Source organism: Haemorhous mexicanus, chromosome 29, assembly GCF_027477595.1.
Source record: "Haemorhous mexicanus isolate bHaeMex1 chromosome 29, bHaeMex1.pri, whole genome shotgun sequence".
NCBI lineage: Eukaryota > Metazoa > Chordata > Aves > Passeriformes > Fringillidae > Haemorhous > Haemorhous mexicanus.
The window spans coordinates 1261374-1279869 of NC_082369.1; the positions used below are offsets into that span (position 1 = coordinate 1261374).

The 18496-nt window shown below is 44.3% G+C and overlaps 2 protein-coding genes across 5 annotated transcripts; one reads left to right on the top strand and one right to left on the bottom strand.

The window, feature by feature from the left end:
* The first annotated feature begins 541 nt into the window (after positions 1–541).
* C29H19orf44 (chromosome 29 C19orf44 homolog) lies at positions 542–6576 on the top strand. The gene is made up of 8 exons (XM_059870003.1): positions 542–775; positions 1196–1780; positions 2066–2417; positions 2988–3064; positions 3146–3602; positions 4777–4872; positions 4995–5161; positions 5517–6576. The coding sequence occupies exons 1-8, from the start codon at positions 737–739 to the stop codon at positions 5595–5597; spliced, it is 1854 nt and encodes a 617-aa protein (XP_059725986.1). The 5' UTR covers positions 542–736; the 3' UTR covers positions 5598–6576.
* CHERP (calcium homeostasis endoplasmic reticulum protein) lies at positions 6138–18287 on the bottom strand. Of its 4 annotated transcripts, none has more exons than XM_059870002.1 (18): positions 18181–18287; positions 17918–18091; positions 17135–17316; positions 16221–16358; positions 15842–15993; positions 15371–15482; positions 14954–15043; positions 14106–14346; positions 13600–13778; positions 12815–13211; positions 11507–11745; positions 10548–10681; positions 10189–10275; positions 9580–9729; positions 9348–9464; positions 8745–8839; positions 8023–8208; positions 6138–6857 (listed from the first exon to the last, which is right to left on the bottom strand). In XM_059870002.1, exons 1-18 carry the CDS (start codon positions 18203–18205, stop codon positions 6853–6855), a joined length of 2703 nt encoding a protein of 900 aa, XP_059725985.1. In that variant the 5' UTR covers positions 18206–18287; the 3' UTR covers positions 6138–6852. The 4 variants fall into 4 exon arrangements, with proteins under 4 accessions (XP_059725985.1, XP_059725983.1, XP_059725982.1 ...); XM_059870000.1 differs by lacking the exon at positions 6138–6857 and adding an exon at positions 6881–7275 and having other exon boundaries at positions 9348–9461; XM_059869999.1 differs by lacking the exon at positions 6138–6857 and adding an exon at positions 6882–7275.
* Positions 18288–18496: the final 209 nt, after the last annotated feature.

An 18496-nucleotide genomic window follows, 5' to 3' on the forward strand; every position in this document is an offset into this window, starting at 1 on the left:
ATTTTTATTAAATAAAGTCTGATCTGGAAAGTTAATCAAAATATATAATTGGAGTATATAGCTGTGTATATATGTCAGCCAGGGTTTTAGAGAGAGCAATGGAAAGTTTTTAAGAACATTAAACTCAAGTCTTAGGAACTAGCTTACAGCAGAATGATATCACTAGAAAGTACAAGAAAACTAACCCAGAAAAACAAAAAACTAGGCAAAATAAAAACTTGTATTACAAGTATATAATGATGTTAGATACCTTATGCCAAATTTCACTGTGACACGCAGAGCAAAAGTTTCACCAAGACCTTGGAAATTACACACAAGTACAAAGGGCAGGTAATAACCTGCAATATGTTGTTTCAGTGAGGGGTCTTTACGCAGATCCTGCGGAACAACTGGATTAATTCCCAACTCTCTCCAATAATTAGCAAATCGCGGATTTGTAAAAATTCCCATGTATTGACCCCGATGCATGCTGGGACTTGTAGTCGGGGCACAGGCTGCCGGCGGCTGTAAACCTGCTTGTGATTAGCTGGCGGCGCCGAATCGCTGCGCGGAGCCAATCAGTGGGTGGGATATTGGCGAGTCGCGGGCTCCAGGAGCCGGCCGCGCGCCGCCCGCCCTGGCCCGGCCCAGAGAAGCCCCGGCCGCCTCAGGCTGGGCGGACCCGACGGCGTTCTCTCCGACGCTGTTCCGTCCCGTGCCGTCTGTCCTGCGCCCTTCCGCTCTCGTCCCGTCCCGGATGGCCGCGGTCTTTCGGGCACCCGCGGGCCGAGGGCAGGTGAGGCAGCGGCGCCTTGTCTCAGTCTGTACCTAGGCAGCCTCGGCGCAGGCCGGTGTTTGCGTCTTGTGTGGGGAGGGAGATGTACAAGCCCCTTCCTATAGCTCCCTACAGGAGGGTGCAGCCAGGTAGTGACCAGCTCTGCTCCAGGGAACCAGCGACAGGACGAGGGGACAGTCTTCAGCTCTGACAGGGGTGTTTTAGGTTGGACATCAGAAAGGATTTCTTCACAAAAAGGGTGGTTGGGCATTGGATGGGGCTGCTCGCGGAGTCACCATCCCTGGAGATGTTTAAGGGAAGTCTGGATGTAGCACTCAGTGCTTTGGTCTGGTTAACAACGTGGGGATCAGGATCAGTCACAAGTTGGACTCGATGTTGTCAGGTCTTTCCTAAGATCAGTAACTCTGTGATTCTTGGCAGGGCCACAGCCATGTACCCCCCAGGACCAGCACCCGTGGTGACCTAACGGTGGTGGACACAGAGCTGGAGAACGCTGGAAGAACTCCGTCCCACCACGGCAGGTTCCTGAAGGCGTGCGATGGAGACGCTGGTGGGATGCAGCGGTGCCCGAGGCCGGGAAGCACCGTGCGGGCACGGAGCAGCCGTGCAGCCGTGAGCACTCCGGGCAGCGCCGCCCACACGCGGCTAAGATCAGTCCTGAATAAAGTGGCGCAACTAGAAAGCAAAATCATGGGTCAAAAAAAGCACCTGGAATTGCAGAACACTGACTCGGGCCTGAAGCCTTTGGCTGAGGAGTGCACCTCATCTGCCTCTGGGCATGAAGGTAGTGCCAGGGGCAGGAGGTACTGGAAGAATTATGATACCACCAGTGAGAACGGGACCCGCAGGGATGCCTGTTCTGGCGAAGAGGAAAGCATGCAAAGCCCTAAAAGGAGTGTTATGGTTAAACAACAGCTTGATCTGGATAGTGATGAAGAGGAAATGAGAGAATTGATGGAGAGCTCTTTGTGGTTTTCCAGTGGAAGTGGGAATCAGAAGGTTCTGGTAAGTGATGTTCAGTAAGGTAAAAAGGTAAATACAAACTTTGCTGGATTATGTATTTTTATTAATGCTTTCATAATTGTTTTAATTGGTTGATTGTTTTTTATGTAGATAACACTAGCAACTAAATTTTAAATTTGCATTTGTGTCTTGCTCATGATAGGATTCAGGTTCACATCCTAACATTTTAAAATTACTCTTTTTTACGCACAATGATTTGTTCTCCCTTTAGCAATCTACACGTAACAGTGAAGTAACACATAAATCTTTTTGTTGTTCTTCAAAAAGAGTAAGACTCCAGTTCCATCAGGAAAGGGTCCTCTACCTCGTAAGGAAGTTTCATCAGCAGAGTTATCTAAAGCATCTTCTCACAACAAAGACTCAGAGGAAAGTCTGTTTAGTAGAGTTAATTCACCAGCACCTTCACCCACCAGCAGAAACCTGTCAGGACATACCACAAGATCTCAACTGCTGTCATCTTCCACGAAAGACAACACTGTAAAGCGCACTCTGCCTAAAGCAGGCTACACCAAGCAAATCCAAGAATCCCTTGAAAGCGACAGAAGTGAAATAAAGTCTTTAGATGAATTATTTTCTGAAGGAGCTGATGCAGAAGATCCATCCAGCAGCAGTTTGAAATGTAAGTTTTCTAAAATAATTTCTCAGTAGACTCAGTATCAATTGTTCTGATAATCTCCTGATAAATTATCTTAATGAACATGGGCAAATAGTCACTTTGAAAGGATTCACTGGTGAAATTTTACACAAACCAAGGCCTGATCAAAATAATTATCTTGATCTGTTAATTTTTTTCCAGTATAATAGGTTTGTATTTTTCTTAGCTTTTGACTTAATGGGTTCCTATTAATGATGCTGCCTTGGGTGACATTATGATGTCAAAACAATTAGAACATTTATCATGTTAACATGAACATGTATCAGTGGCACAATGTACCAATGGTTCAGAGTGAGAACAGCTGGAAATGAGGGGCAGCAAAAATCTCTTGAACTTCAGGAATGTCAGCTGATCAAAGGAGGAAATTTTAGGGGTTTCTGTGAAGTTAAAGAATCAGTGACTGATTGCTATTACTTTTTAGTACTGAACTAAGAAGGTAGCACTGATTTCCGCCCCCCGACTTTTCTCACTTACAGGAAAGGTGTACTGTAATTTTCATGCAAATTCTCATGCGTAGGTGTCATTTGTTTCCAGACTTTGGACTGAATATCATGAGCCTTGATGATTTGGCACCAGATACTACCAGTAAGGCGGCAGAATTAAAGCAGAAAGTAAGTAGAAATTCCCACTAGCACATATTCCCAGTCTGCCTTTGGTGGAGAGTGGAGGTTCTAAAAGAAATACTTTTACAGGGAAAAGACATTCAGTTTACTCAGGAATCAAACAAATATGTGAAAAAAGATACATTGCTGGTGGAAGAGGACCAAGCTGCTCTAAAAATGACCAGTGCAATAACTGTGAGTGATTCTTCTCAAGAGGAAGTTGAAAAATGTGTCTCTGAAGCTGAAATCTCTGAACATTTAAGTGGAGTTTCCTTAGATTTCCCTCCACACAAACAGGATTATCTTAATCAGAATGAGAGTACTCTTAATTCAGAATATTCTGAAGACTTTGAAAGGTCTCTGTCTGCAACAGACAGGGAATCTGTAGATGGACATTCTGAGAGCTGCAGGTGTTCTGGAGCACACCCATCTTCAGGGTCATCCCCGTTGGTCACCCCAGAGCAGCACAGGCGGGGGCACCACGTGGCCGTCACAGAAACTGCAGTGCAGACAGCAGAGCCTCCCTTCTCCTGCTGCTGGGCAAAGGGTGAGTTCAGCACTTACTGCCCTACTCAGGCAAGTTTTACACTTTCATATATGCCAGCCCAGTCAGCCTTGAGAGACTTCTTTGTGGATGTGACAGCCTGGTCAGAGAGCGAGAAAGCTAGATAAGTTTTCCCAGAATTAGCCTGGGAGACTTTAGGGAGCTGGAGATAAAGAATGATAACCAATTATTACAAACAACCTACAGGCGGTGTTTTTCCTATTGTCTTTTTTCTTGTTATTCTCAAAGATTGTTTATGAAAGGGCATCTTCTTAATTAGCCAGTCAGAACTAAATAACCAGTCAAGTCCACCTGTATTGGAACAGTGAATAAAAAGGAGCAGTCTGAAATAAATGAGCACTATATACCACTGAACCTTTTGAGGACTTTATAAAATTTCTTACTAAACAGTAACACTTCTTCACTTCAGTGACAGCTTCCCCTTACTGGTGCTGAATAAAAAATTTTCTAAAGCCCAACGCTCTTATCTGTTGTCTACAGAAAAGACTGGGATTGAGTATCATAAGAAGGAATGTTTTTTTGTTTAAAAATACTCCCCCTAGGACCTGAGGCTGGATGAGCAAGTGTTAGCAACAGAGCTTACAATAGCACAAGTAGTACTCTCAAATGAAATTCAATATTCTGGTACCTTTACTATTTAAATAATAGCATTATTAGTGTTGGTATTAGTAGTGTTACTAAAGTGATTGCTCATTCATAGAATTCTTTTGCATTGTACTTCTCTTTTGGGAAAGCATTATAGCCCCACGACAGGATCAGATATGAGCTTTCACATCCTGAGAGGTAGCTCCCTGCCTACATCTCTTTACTAAAAGGAAAAGGTGCTAAGAGCCACCATTCCTTGCCACATTCAAGGAGAAAGGAGAAACTTGAGCGTGCTTGAAAACAGAAGCATTGAGTACAAAAGTCTTTTATTTTTACTCTGTCTAGGATTAGAAAAGGTGCCTTCTGCAATGGTGTTGTGAGCCTAAGAGTAAAGGAACTGTGGAAATTGTGTAACTATGTAAACATATTTTTGGCTGACAGAATTCTCCTGTTAGGCTGTACTGTGGTTTTAGGGCAGCTGCTGTCCCAAGAAACTGCAGAAGAACCAAGCAGTAGCACTAAACCTTTCTCCTCTCCCCACCCAGTAATTCTGATGCTATCCTATGCACAGCAAACCCCGCCGCAGTGCTCGGCGCACCTGTCGGAACCACCTACATTGATCCAGTGCCAATTGCCAGTCACGTGATCAGCATGGATGCAGTAGAAGGTATCAAAAGCACATTTATTCTTCTTTTTCACTCTGTTTTCTGCACCTGAGCCCAGCTTGGTTTGCTCAGCCCTTGCTGCCAGCCGTGCCTCACCGCAGTGCACCCTGTCCCTTTCTCGCAGCCCTGACCGCGTACAGCCCCTCGGTTCTTGTCTTACACACCATGTGCAAGCAGCACCTGATGCTGACCCAGCAGTTTGTCGAGAATGTTCACCACCTTCACACAGCCCTCGTGGAGTCATTAGAGCATGAGAAGTTCCATTATCATACTCTGGAAGAGGCTAAAGAGGTATTTATAACAAACCAGAGACCAAGCGTGTATTCCTTTCCAAACGCTTGCGGTATTTACAGCAAACCTAGTTTCTCTGCATACAAATAATTAAGAAGTTTAAAAGGAAAAAAAATAGACTGAAGTCCTGCTGGAGGCCATAGTTTTTAAAGATTAAGGTTTCTGCTGTAGCATGTAGCAGTCCTCAAATGAGCAGGGGTCATTTACATGATGCAAGAGAAGGGTCACTTTCTGTTGCTAGTACAGAAACAAGCAGGTATCTTTTAATGAAGATTAGTTGCTTTCTAGTATTTAATAAATAATAATCTACATAATGAAGACATTAGCTTATTAACTTTTTTTTTTTTTTTTGCAGTACATCAAGAATCACAAATCCCCACCTCTAACAATTGAGCAAGCGCTTGAAGAAGTTCAGAGAGAGCCCAGGAGAAATTAACTGCTTGGACAGTTATTGAACTTCAAGTGACATTTATATTCACAGCTTTAAGGCTGAAACAAGAAACCTTTCCAAGTTGCACAGATGAAAGGTTATAAACTGCATTGAAAGAATTCATACAAATTGCTACGTTAGTATGAATTAGTTAGTACAAGCTGCTAATTATATATATATATTTATTTTACTTTTCTATACCTGAATGTTTTACTTATCAGGAACCTTCAGCCAGACTGTGTCGGCAAAAGAGACATCAAGATAACACTTCTGTGTAATGGGACTGTGATAAGTCATCAGTGCATACATTTATCCAGTGAATTGTGAGATCTGTGATCTCATCTATGATGGTGGTAGAAGTGAAAGTCTATACTACAGCCCCTGAGAAATACAACCACAGCAGAAAATTACCATATCCTGACTTCAGTGCCATTATCCAAACAGCATTTCTGTATAATCAGCCTTGTCAGATTACAACAAACCCAAACACACGCTTGGGTGTGTTTATTAAGATAAATTCAAAACAAGGAAGGCTTATAGTCAAGCTTCAGGAAATCTCAGCTGCATTTTTATTTTAAAAAAATTGTTTATTGGAAGGCAAAACGACAACATTCACAAGTTGGTAACATACAGGTGTTGTATGCTGATTCACCGACAGGTACAGTTCCACAACTACAGTAGATCTAGAACAAACTGATATTCCACCATATTAACTGAATGGTTTTAAGAGGGTTTTTGCTCTACAAACAAACAACTGGAAAAGGGAACCGCCACGCAGACCTGGGGAGTGCAAGTGCAGTGTAAGGGCCTAACAGCTCTAGCTGGTGGTCTCTGGAAACAGTTACAAAAGGTTTCTTTTTTCATTTGGATTACAGCAAGTTTCCAAGAACATCTCATTCATAGAAACATGTAGAGCAGAGAAAATGGATTCCCTTCTATTGAACTAATTAGCTTTTATTAAAGGGTATATACAAAAATATAAAAAGCTCAAAGATTGTGTTCCATTACAAAGCATCACCCATCCCTCAGAGTGCTGGGAAAGCTACCAGAGAACTGACCCTTGTGTCCTGCCCCGAGTGGCGGCTGCAGCAGCTGCTGGGCCGGGCCTGGAGGTGAGTGGAAGGTTCTAAAAGCTTGCACAGTGCTCAGAGGTCACCTGCACTGGAACTAGATGCTTCATTCCCCATTTAGACATTAGGATACACTGCTCAGCATCAGTCTGACTTGATCCCAAGGCAGCACCCCTCCACTTCAAACAGAATTAACCTTTTGAGAGAAATAAACATACATTACGGAACTAGAGAACATACAACCACATCACATAATGTCTGTTTTCCACAGGAATGAATGAGGCACAGTCCTGCATGGGGAACAGCTTGAGTGGGGTTTAAATCTACTATAAAATGGGGAACTAATTAGAAAGTTTTGCAAGATAAATGGGAATTTTTAAACTTGCTAGACATGTCATAGTAACAACTGGCCTTTTTTAAGCACTAATTGACAAGTATTGAAGTACATGTCATAGCTTTCAATTTTTCACCATAGTTTTAAAAGTAATTAATTTGTCACTTTGTCCAGACTTTAAACAGAATTTCTAAAAGCTTAATGTTTTGCAGAAGATGCAAGACATCTTTCTTCAGAGAGTCCTATTCAGGTGGTGAAGGGTCTTGTGTTTCACGCTTCACTGAAACAATAGGGAGAAGAGTTCTTACACATTCTGCAGTTACCTAAGCTGTCTGAAGTGTTTGGTGGAATGAGGGTTCTGTTAATAAGGAATTTTTCCTTATGGGCTTTATTTGAACCCATTTGATTGCACCGATCTAGAGGCAGAAGTGACATTTCATTGAGCATGCCAGCTTTTTCCTTTTAGCTGTTGGCAAGTGCCAATGTTCAATGTATCACAGACTCTCTGCAAAAATCCACATTTGGGTAACTGTCTTTTTCTGAACCCTTCCTGCACTACAGGGTAATTATCACAAATTCTGGCTTTGGCAGAATGTGATACTAATGGCAGGAAACTCTGACGAGGGCAGGGGTAAACAGTAAGCGTGGCCTAACTTGGATCCAACCACAACGACCTCCCTGCTGTGGCAGCTGTCCCTCATGTGGCACAGCTCCCCCTCTGCTAACTTTGAGACCGCTCCAAGTTTTTGTGGGGCAACATTCAAAGATGCAGGTGCTCAGTATTGCAGGCAGGAAGTGACTTACACAGAACACGCTTATTAATTAACATTTCAGAAATTAAAACGCAACACAATGCCTAAAAAGGAAAACTTGCTGGGTTAATCAGAGTACACATCCACTTACCTGTTGTTTTACTGTATCAGTTACATTAGAAAAAATTAGGAGCTACTGCTATTTTGATTTGGGCTTACAAAAATCACTTTCAAGTCCATAGAGGTTTCTAAATTGCTGAGAAACGTTCACTTACATTCATCCCTGGCCTTCATGCGTGCGATAAACGAGTAACTTTTATTTCTTCTGTAGTTTTCGTAAGGGTCATCCAATGCAACTCCCACTCCTTTGTACTGATCCCATTTGTCTCGGATATCGCCTCCTTTAATTGGATCTTGAATTCCTTGCTCCTTGGCTCCCAATCCACCAGATCCACTCCATCCTGCAGCAAGCACACAACATTGCAATCCTTTCACTGTTTGTTTTATGACTACAATTGTGAAGACAAACACGGTTGTTTTGGAAACAACCAAAGACAGCATCAGTTTGATAAAGCAGGATGGGAACAGACAACCTGAAACAACACATGAACTGTTCCATTTATTTCACAAGCATTAATATACAGAGATTCTAGGAGCTGACAGCAGCAGTATCCCTAAAAACTGTTAGGAGGGTAAGAAGAAAGGCAGCGCAAGTCCAATCTGTCCAGTCAACCCTGCTGACCTGCACTGCAGGGAGACTAAATACTTCAGGTAGGGTCAGTTCTATCTGATGCCAAACTCACATCCTTGTCTCCTGTATCTTTCTCAGAAAGGCAACTATCATTGCTCCATATACTGACATCTCTGAATATTCTTATGCTGACCTTGGAATGCCAAGGAATAATTCCTTACAAACATGCATTAATTAATTACATCTAAGACTTCGGTGTCTAATTTTGTTTCCTTGCTTGTCTAAGATTCTAGAACAGCATCTTACCCATTTTCACTAGCATTTGATGGCCTTTATTTTCTTCTCCAAGTCTCGATTCTGGTATAGAAGGCCCAGAACTGGAGCCCAAACCAGCAGAAGAACTAAGAAAATACGAACAACAAATTTAGAACCAGTGATACTATTCTGACACAAAACATGGTCAGTTCTATTCTGTTAAGCATTAACATCCAACACAATTCTATCCACTCTACTAAGCTATTCTTTACTACAGCCATCAGATTATGCAGTTATTGAGGTGACAGAAACGCATCACCGGCTTCTCAGCACAAGGGAAATCAAATACTGTGCTCTTCCCAATGGAGCACACAGAGAATTACTCCTGCTCCCAAGGAAGGCATAGACAGACTTCACAGTTTCACCGTTTTCACTTCCGCATGCAGTTTTGTTAAAACAAAAAAGCCACCACAATAGAGTAATATTCTCTCTACAAGCCCACATAGCAGATAGATTGTTTCTAGATCTGCTCTCCATCATCTTTTCTGCTCTTTGATGAAATGCTAATTATCCCCTGGTTACAAGGCAGTGCCCCTACAGGCGCTCTGTTCAAACAGCCCAGGTAAAAGGAGACAGGACCAAAGCAGAGCTTACGGAGGAGTGGGGCTGCGAGAGCGGGACCGGCGCCGCCTCCCTGGGGAGTACGATTTGGACCGAGACCTTGACCGAGACCGCGATCGGCTGTGTGAGGAGCGGGACCTGCTCCGGCTTCTGAAAGGGAGAGCACACAAGTTACCAGAGCAACCCCCGTGGATCCCTCGATCAGCCTCCAGGGTTGGGGTTTTCCCACTCCCCCAGTTCCCAAGGTTCAGCCCCCGTGCCCTACCTGGACTGTGAGCGAGAATAGGATCGCGATCGAGAGCAAGAGCGAGAGCGTGATCTCGAGTAGGAGCCAGATGATTTGGAAGATCGTGAGTGAGACCGAGAAGATGAACGACCTCGGCTTTTAGACCGACTGCGAGACCGAGAGGGCCCACTGCACAAATGAGCAGAAAAACTCCAGTGAGATTCCACGGAGAAGCACCAGAAACACAAATCTACTCCTGATCAAATTCATATTACACACAAGCATTACTTCTGCGGTGAAAGCAAAAGCTTGAGTGTGAAAAACTCTTCCACAGAATCAGAAAGAGGTTTGGGTTGGAAGAGACCTTAAAGGTCATCCAGTTCCAACCCCTGCCATTGGGCAGGGACACCCTCCTCAAAACCAGGTTGCTCCAAGCCCTGTTTAACCCAGCCTTAGGCACTTCCAGGGATGGGCCACCCACAGCTGCTCTGTGCCGTGTCCATTTTCTGCAGATTAGACAGAAATTCCAGCACATTGAAACTCATTATTCCATCAGCACGTTGCTGAACAGTCTTTCCCTCTGCATTTAGCCCAAGCACCTTCCAGACAAACAGCGCAGAGCAGAAGGTGGCACACAGGAACTCTCACCTATTTCTCTTCTCTTGACCTTTCCTCCGCCTTGCTCTCATTTTAGCTCTGAAGAACTCGTACAGTCCGTTCTGCTCCCACCCTTCACTGCAACAAATCAACCACACAGAACCCACAGGTGTAAATTCCACTTCAGTTGCGACCTTAAGGATTTTCACAGGATTTTGTACAGAAAATAGGGTCTGGGAAAAACCGTCTCACAAATCTCAGTATAAGATCAAACAGCAAGTGCAGCTGCAATACAACAAAGAGCATTAGGAGAACCAAGACACAAGCAAAAAAGAGGGAGGCACTTTGTGATTTGAGGCACCTTCTTAGAGCGTTTTCCGTACCATTTTATTGGCTACACCAACTCTTACCTGTTTCTAGGCCTGTCATGAGATGGTGGACTATAAAATGCCTCAACTGCAGCCAAAAGTCTCTCACTCGGGGGCATTGGAGGTGGAAGACGTATATCTTTAGGATCTAAAGGTTTATACTCGTGATCTTCAAGCTGCCGGAAACAAAACAAATTACATTTGTGTCCTGTGTCATGGGGTGGCTACCTGAAGAGTTAAATACAGATTTAGCTGTGTAGAAATCTCAAATTTCAATACGGAATAAAAAATGATCTGGAAATAAGGATTCTGCAGACAAACCAACACTTCCTCATGCTATCACTATTGTGAGTTCTCTGAGAAAAGCCTGCACTGCACATGTTGAAGTATTAAGTGGGTCACCAGGTAGATGAAATGCAGATCTCATCCACCTTTGTGCTAATGTGTCTGGATGGAAGCCTGGCCCAAAGTGGTGTATGAGAATAACACAAAGAGATGGAAGAGGCTTATTTGTTCATCTCAAATGCAGAATACATAAATCTAAATATCCCTGAAGATGCCGATACAGGTGTGTTTCCTGTTCTCTATCCTTCTTTGTACACATAACATTGATATTGTAAAACATCTTCAAGAGAATTCTGATTATGAAGAACTAGCACAGTGGCCCCCATCAAATCTGTGAGGTTTCTCTGCCCATCTGGAAATCACTGGGGATTTCCATTTCCTTCAAAGAGGGGTCAGACTTTCAAGTATAAATTACTCTTTCACACTGTGAGTTCAAACAGCTTCCTCTAGCACACAAAACACGAAAATTCTCACCATTTCCACTACCTAGTCCCCCAAACTACTCCTGCTCTTAGACCCTAGACAACTGGTTGTGGGATGGAAGGATTTGAAATCATACACATTGATGTTGAACTGTCCCTAATAACAACAACAAGTTTTGGATCTTTTAATCCCACCAGTCTTGGGTTTGAATCAGTCCCATAGCAAGCACTTACTTTGACAAGTGGAGCCATCAGGCCAGCAGGAAGATCGAAGTACGGAACATTTGGCACCAGGCTGGGATCATCATGGTTCATGTGAGGGGGCCCTTGGCGCCGCATGTGAGGGGGCTGCCCGTTAAATCCATGTGGGGGAGGCCCAAAATCAGGGTGCTGTGGCCCTCCCCAGGGAGGATGCTCGCTGATACCAGGATGAGGCATTCTGTGACCAGGATGATGATGAGGAGGTCCAATTTCTGCAGAGTGAGAGGGTTAAAATGTTTTATTTAGCTATCAAAGAAAGAAGGCAATCAGAGATGTGCTTCAATTACTGCATTTATCCTAAAACCCAAGCTCAGCAGGTCCAGCAAAGCACCAGAACTGAAGGACCAGAGGCTGGCTACAGGTTGACACTCAGGAACACCCTGCAGTGCACTTAACCTCCCTGGCCACAGCAACCACTCTCTAGACAACAGGATAGTTCAGCCCCAAGCCACTGCTTCCTTTGGGACATACTGTGGTCAAATCCATTGGTTTTCAACCATTTTTGGACTTGGAAAATTGAGAAACTTTTAGGATTAACGTAGCAACTCCTACACAGAAACATAATCTATTTTCTAAATGACTCGTCACACAGAACCAGGGTGATCTTTGGCCTTCACACTGACAAGGATCACTCCAAGTAACAGTAACTCCTGCAGGTAAAATAGAAACTTGCCTGCCTCTGGCCAGGCAAGCTGCACCAGGTTACACTCCCACACATTCCCGTGTTCCAACAAGAGAACAAACCAAATGAGGAGGAAGAACCGGAGGTAAGGATTGTTTCACCACACACTACCAAGCCACACAACATTAAATGCAGAAAACTAGACAGCCTGGCAGTCAAAATAAAAAGAAAGAACAAATGAGCGTACGCACGGAACTCTTAACTTCCTCCACCTACACAGGTCACAGCTCTCATCAGCCCTCACCTATGGGCTGATGTGCAGGTGATTAAATTTACAAGAAAATGCTGCTTCTCACCTTTGAACTTACTACTTTTAAAGCAAAGTAGTTGCAAAAGAGGTGCCTGTAGAGATGCTGACTTGAATTTGGACTACAATTTCTTATTTGTTAGGGAAGACTCAAAAAGGAAGGAAGCATCCAACTCTGTATGTGCTTCCTACTGAGTTCTTAGCATTAGCTTCCCAAACTCCCAAACTAAGCATTTCTTAGGAAAATCACAACAGCCCACCAAGGATAAACTGTCATCCCAAATCACTAAATAATTTTGTAATGGCAATCAGCATTACAACATAAGAAAACCTGGCCTGGTACACACTTTACCTTGAGGAAAATCCCCCTGGGGGTAATCAAAACGATGAGGATAAGGAGGCCTTTCAAAGGGATGGCGAGGTGGAAAATCATCCTGCATGAAGCGAGGTGGAAAGCGGTTGAAATTATGCGGATGCGGGGGCTGGTTGAATTGGGGATGTTGCTGATGTGGAGGAAATGGGCCTCTGAAGTGAGGTGGCCGCTGCATTCGAAATGGAGGTTCCCTCTGACCCCCACCCCATGGAGGCTGTTCATGCTGGTTGTTCCACGGTGCTTCAAACTGGTTGTTCCATGAAGGATCAGGCTGGTTGTTCCAAGGTGTCTCTCGCTGATTGTTCCAGCCTTGATCTCTCTGTTCGTTCCACATTCCTTCGTGGTTGTTATTCCAGGGAGGACAGTGAGGTGGTCCCTGGATGCGAAGTACAGAAGCCTGGTCATTAGGTTACAAGAATGAAGAACACAACAATATACCTTCTTAAGGAAATACAGCCCATGCACAGGTGAAAGAACATTTCAAATACGAGTCTGAATGACTGCAACTTCAGAAAAAAAATGGGCAAAGACCAAACTGGTACTGAACCAAACAGCTCTTGTTCACAGGAATAGCATGATGGCTAACAAACTGAAATAGGATTAACATTTTGCCTTTAACTGCACTCAGAATGACAAAGCTTGACAAATCCTGAAATCTGGATTTCTAACTTTCACAGCTTCTAACTTTCTAGATTTTCACCCAACCTCCACAACCAAGACAGCAATTCTAAACCTCCACGTCGGTTTTTAGAACTTTTTCTTACCTGCTGCTGACCCCACGGTGCAACAGGGTGAGGTTGGTCAAACCAGGGTGGTTTATTTGGGGGAATCTGATCATGAGATCCAGGCCCACGTGGTCCACCTGAGGCAGGATCCTGCACTCCAGACCCGGTTGTGTCATACTCTGTAGAACCAGCCAGAGGCAGTTGAGATTTACCATCATCTGGAACAATTTAGAGACTATTGTCAGCATCAAAGTCACTTCCAGTTAATAAAACATCAGCACACCAGGCTCCAGATTAATTCCTTCTGCAGAAATCTATTTGCTGGGAGACAGGATTTCTGATCCATTTAACACTCATCTCTTTGGTTCTTTTTATACTCAAGTATCCAGATGGACCTGCCGCAAGGTTCTGAACGGATTCAAGCTTTTGCCTGAACCAAACCAGCACTGCATTGTGCCTCATTATTAAAAAAGAAGGAGAAAAATACAAAAGTCATAACATTGTCACCCAGTGATTTTTGCACAGGTCTCAGGTCAGCTCAGTACCTGCTTGTGTGACTGGAACAGATGGTGGAGCTGAGGCTGGGGCTGCTGTGGGGGCTTGAGGTGGGGGTGTTGATTTCACCTCATTCTCTAGTGGGGGTATTTGGATCTGCTGCTGCTGCTGCTGCTGCTGCGTTAAACTGTTCACAAACTCCTCATGTTGAGTTTTCAGGTTCTGAATCTGCTGTTGGAAAGCCACTTGCACAGGCTGGACAACCGTTGCATATTCAGTGATCAAATTTGCCTGATAAAAGAAATGAAGAAGAACAAGTGAACAGTGAAACTACAATACCTACCTTATCCACTTGTTCCAAAGTCCCTGTACTGCCTTTCATCCTCTCTCCCAAAAAATGCCTGAGGATGCAGGATAGTGGTGGCAGAACCACCCAGTGTCATTATGAACCTTTGTGGAGACTTCCAAAATATTCTCCACAGCCTGAAAACCACCATCTTTACTACTGCCTTTCCAATACAACTCAAATCAACAGCATTCATTATTAATAATAAAAAGGAAAAGTTCTTGCGGCCACTACAATTTTTACATTCAGTGTATCCAATTTAAAGCCATGTTTGCCTGTTTCCTTTTAACCAAACACTCCCTGCTACACAAGACACTGTCAAATATGTACAGGACCGTATCAGTCTGTAACCTGTATCCAGGGCCATTATAATCAGCTGGATTATTGAATGTTTGAAATAACAAGGTTATATTTTACATTTTTTTTTTGTAATCCCTAGGAAGCAACTTCAAGGGAAGGGAGGGGAGACAAAAATTAACATTATAGTTTGAAAAGGAAACTAATTTTCAAAATATTTGCATAAATAAGAAAACTGACATTTTTGTGGCTAACCTGGTACTGGCCAAGTCCAAGAGCTGGGCTTTGTAACTGCTGAATAATGGACTCATCAAAGTACCCATTTTTCTCCCATAGCTGAAGAAGCTGCAGGAATAAGAGTGAAAGGATTTTAGAAATTATGAACAAAGAAAAACTGAGCCACAGCATTTTTGTGTCTTTAGCTTTTCATAGGACCTAGAATGACTAAAGATTCAGATGCATTCATCATTGTGATAACTCTTAAATAAAGCCTAAGGACTTTGAAGTTCTATTTTAAATGTGTACTAGAACACCTCCTATAATAGACCTTATGAAGACAATCAGACTAGAAAAATCTCAGTCACTTTCTTGCACCTGCCTATTTGTGAATTTACATAGCACCATAGCACCAACAAAGCAAAAGTCACAGTTAAACCAAAACCAGATACTCACTCTGGCAATTTTCTGTTGCTTATCCTCCTCCACTGCTAGAAAACTGGTACAATAAATAGGCACAACCACCTTCTGTAAAGCAGCCAGAAGATCTCGTGCTTGCTTCCTCTGGCTTCAAGAAAGGAATGGGAAGAGTTATCTTTTCCACTGTAACGCTAAGTGCATTGGAATAGTCGATTAATCTCAACAGCTGCTATACTAAAAGTAGTGGAATCATGAAATAGAGAGTTCTGTCCCTAACGACTTTATTGTAAAATCTTGTCTGGAGGAAAAAGACACAAAGTAGGCAAAATGGTTTTACCTAAATTTGATTACTAAAGCACTAGATCAAATCTATGGACATCTAAGGACAGCTGCTAAAAACAATACGTTAAAATATGAAGTGACTAGTCAAACGAACACTGTATCTAGGAGGGCAACGTCATCAAATTAACCAAAACAGCAAACCGAAACCCAGAACCGAATTCTTACCAGTGATGCAAAACATCATTGATTAAGTAGATGAGGTGCAGGCGCAGCTCAAAGTGAGCTCCTTCCGCGGTTATCCGGTTCCGCAGGTGCCCGGCCATCAACTCACAGTGCGCAGGAGACTTGGCATTACTAAACATCCAGTTCTTGCCAGCCTTAGGAAAGCAAATTTTAAAGTATTTTAAGTCAGTCTAATGTGTTCCCACGACACAGGCTTCCTATAGTTCTGAAAGAACTGCAGGAAAGGGAGTTTTCAGGTAACAGCTTTCATCTTACCTGCCACACAACATAGATATAAAGCTATTGTTAACGTACAGAGAATCTCAAAATTCAAATGAACCCACAGAGCCACCAAATCCCTGTGCAGATTCAGATCACTTACAGAAATTGCATCTTTTGTGCAAGTGTCAATTATTGGTTGCAACAAGTTGTCAAATTCATTCATATCTAACTGGGTTTCCTCCAAAACTTTCTGCATTTGTTGCTCGATTGCAAGGGCTACTGCTGATGTGACTTGTTCCTGATTAAGAAAAAACAAAAAAAATGAAGGAAAAAAAAAAAGAGAAAGAATTACATTATAGCCAATATTCTTTTAAAGAATGAAGCTGCTATATCTTTAACCTCTTGGACCTAAGTGGCAATCTCAAGGACCAAAATCTTTTACAAGCACTGTGACTTCATGAAAATGTTTCAATTCTTTGGTTCAGAAAAGAAAAGACTCTTCATATTTTTCTGGAGCAGTCCAGTTTACTTCTACTTCTAAAATCTACCATGTAATAAAAAATAACTGCAAGAAGCTCTTAAACGTAAGGAACGTAACCAAGGCACAAGGAACTCTTCAGTTTGGTTTTCAGCAGCTCTAACAGCTGAACGTCTCCTGCAAAAATCAGCTAGTTGACAGCACACAGTTCCCCTCCAATCTAAGTTGGAATACTACAAACTGGAACATCTTGCAGTTCCCAGCAATCTGCAGCATCAAACCAAGGTTAAAGCAGTCACAATTTATTCCACTCCAAAACTAACGAGATTTTTCAAAGAGCAAACAGAAGGTTTTAATAATAGATCACTCATCCCATAATAATATAACCCATATGCAATCATAACCCAACCTACACATCAGATACATCCATTCTAGGGGAACGATGGCATTTGCCACACAACAAAAGTAAGGAAAGCAACATCCCTTCTCACCTCCAGCTCTGCTTAGCAGCAAACCATCCTTTCCCCCTTCACTCCTAATTCCTACAGCCCCTGACAGGCCAAGATACACCAGAGGAGTGCTCATCTCAAACCAACCTGTCTCATAGCGAGGAGATGCTGCTCCTGCTGCTGCAGGTTCCACTGACTCTGCTGGATGAGCTCCTCCACAGACGGGGTGCCCTGAGGGGTTGGGATGGGTGCAGCGGGTGGGAGCGATGGCTGTGGCAGGGGCTGGAGCTGTGCGGAAGCCTCGATATCTTGGTTTTGCTTGCACAACACTATCAGACAAAGTAAACTTTGAAAGTAAACCTCCCAGAGAAACCTGCTACCACCAGCCCACAGGTGAAAATGGCACCAGTTCCAAATAGACCCTCGCTCTGAGGGGGTGAGAGGGGTCTCCAGAGCCGCTTGGACAACGCTCTGACACTTGGTGGGATTCTTGGGGTGTCCTGTGCAGGGCCAGGAGTTGGACTCGATGATCCTGATGGGTCCCTTTCAATTCAGCATATTTTATGATTCTACGGTTAACGCAAAATCACAGGTGGATGGTGACAAAGAGGAGAGTCAGCAACTCCCTGTGCACTTCCAGAGGGACAACTCCAGGACAAGCCGAGTGAGTTCCGGCTCTCCAGGTGCCGAGCTCCGTCTCACCACGCTGCCCGTCCCTATAACCCACAACGGGGGCCGTGAGGAGCCGTGGGCAGCGCTGAGCCAACTACCGGGAACCCCGAGCGCACGAAGAGGCTGCAAACCGGTTCCGGCGGAGCAGGACGAGACCAGAAGAGACAAAAGTGTCTCCGCCGGCCGACCCCGAGACCCCGCGGCCGGCGAGGGAGGGAGCCCCGAGCCGGCCCTGCCCGAGCCGCAGGCCCCACTCACGCTGCTGCTGCTCCAGGGCCAGCTTGTACTTGTAGTAGCCGTAGAAGTCTCCCCCGAAGAGGAAGGAGAATTTGGGGTTCTCCTTCTGCTTCTCCATCGTCATCTTCTCGAACTCGGGCCCGTTCCGCGCCACAAACTGCGCCAGCTTGTCGATGACATTCCGCAGCTCCTGGTCTGTGGGGAAGCAGCGCCGTCATCCCCCGCTCTCCCCCCATTCCCGCGGTCGCCCCCCGTTCCCCCCGAAGCCCCCGATCGCCCCTCACCGTCGGGTGGCAGCGGCATCTCCATGGCCGCGGGTCCCCGGCCCGCTGGGCCGCGCCGCACTGCCCGCCGAACAGCCGCGACACTCGCGCGGCCGCGCTTTACGGCCCCGTCGCTGTGGAGACGGCGCGCGGCGCCGGTGACGCGGGGTCGCATGTTGCGGTCGGAGCGGCGTTAGTGGAGGAAATAACAACAATTAAATAACGAGGAAACCGCTAAATGTTGGGGTTTGTCCCTTTTTTATCCTGTTGAGGTAGGCATTGAAGGTACTTGAGATGGTATTTTATGTTCAGGCTTAATTTTTTTCTTTTTTAATTT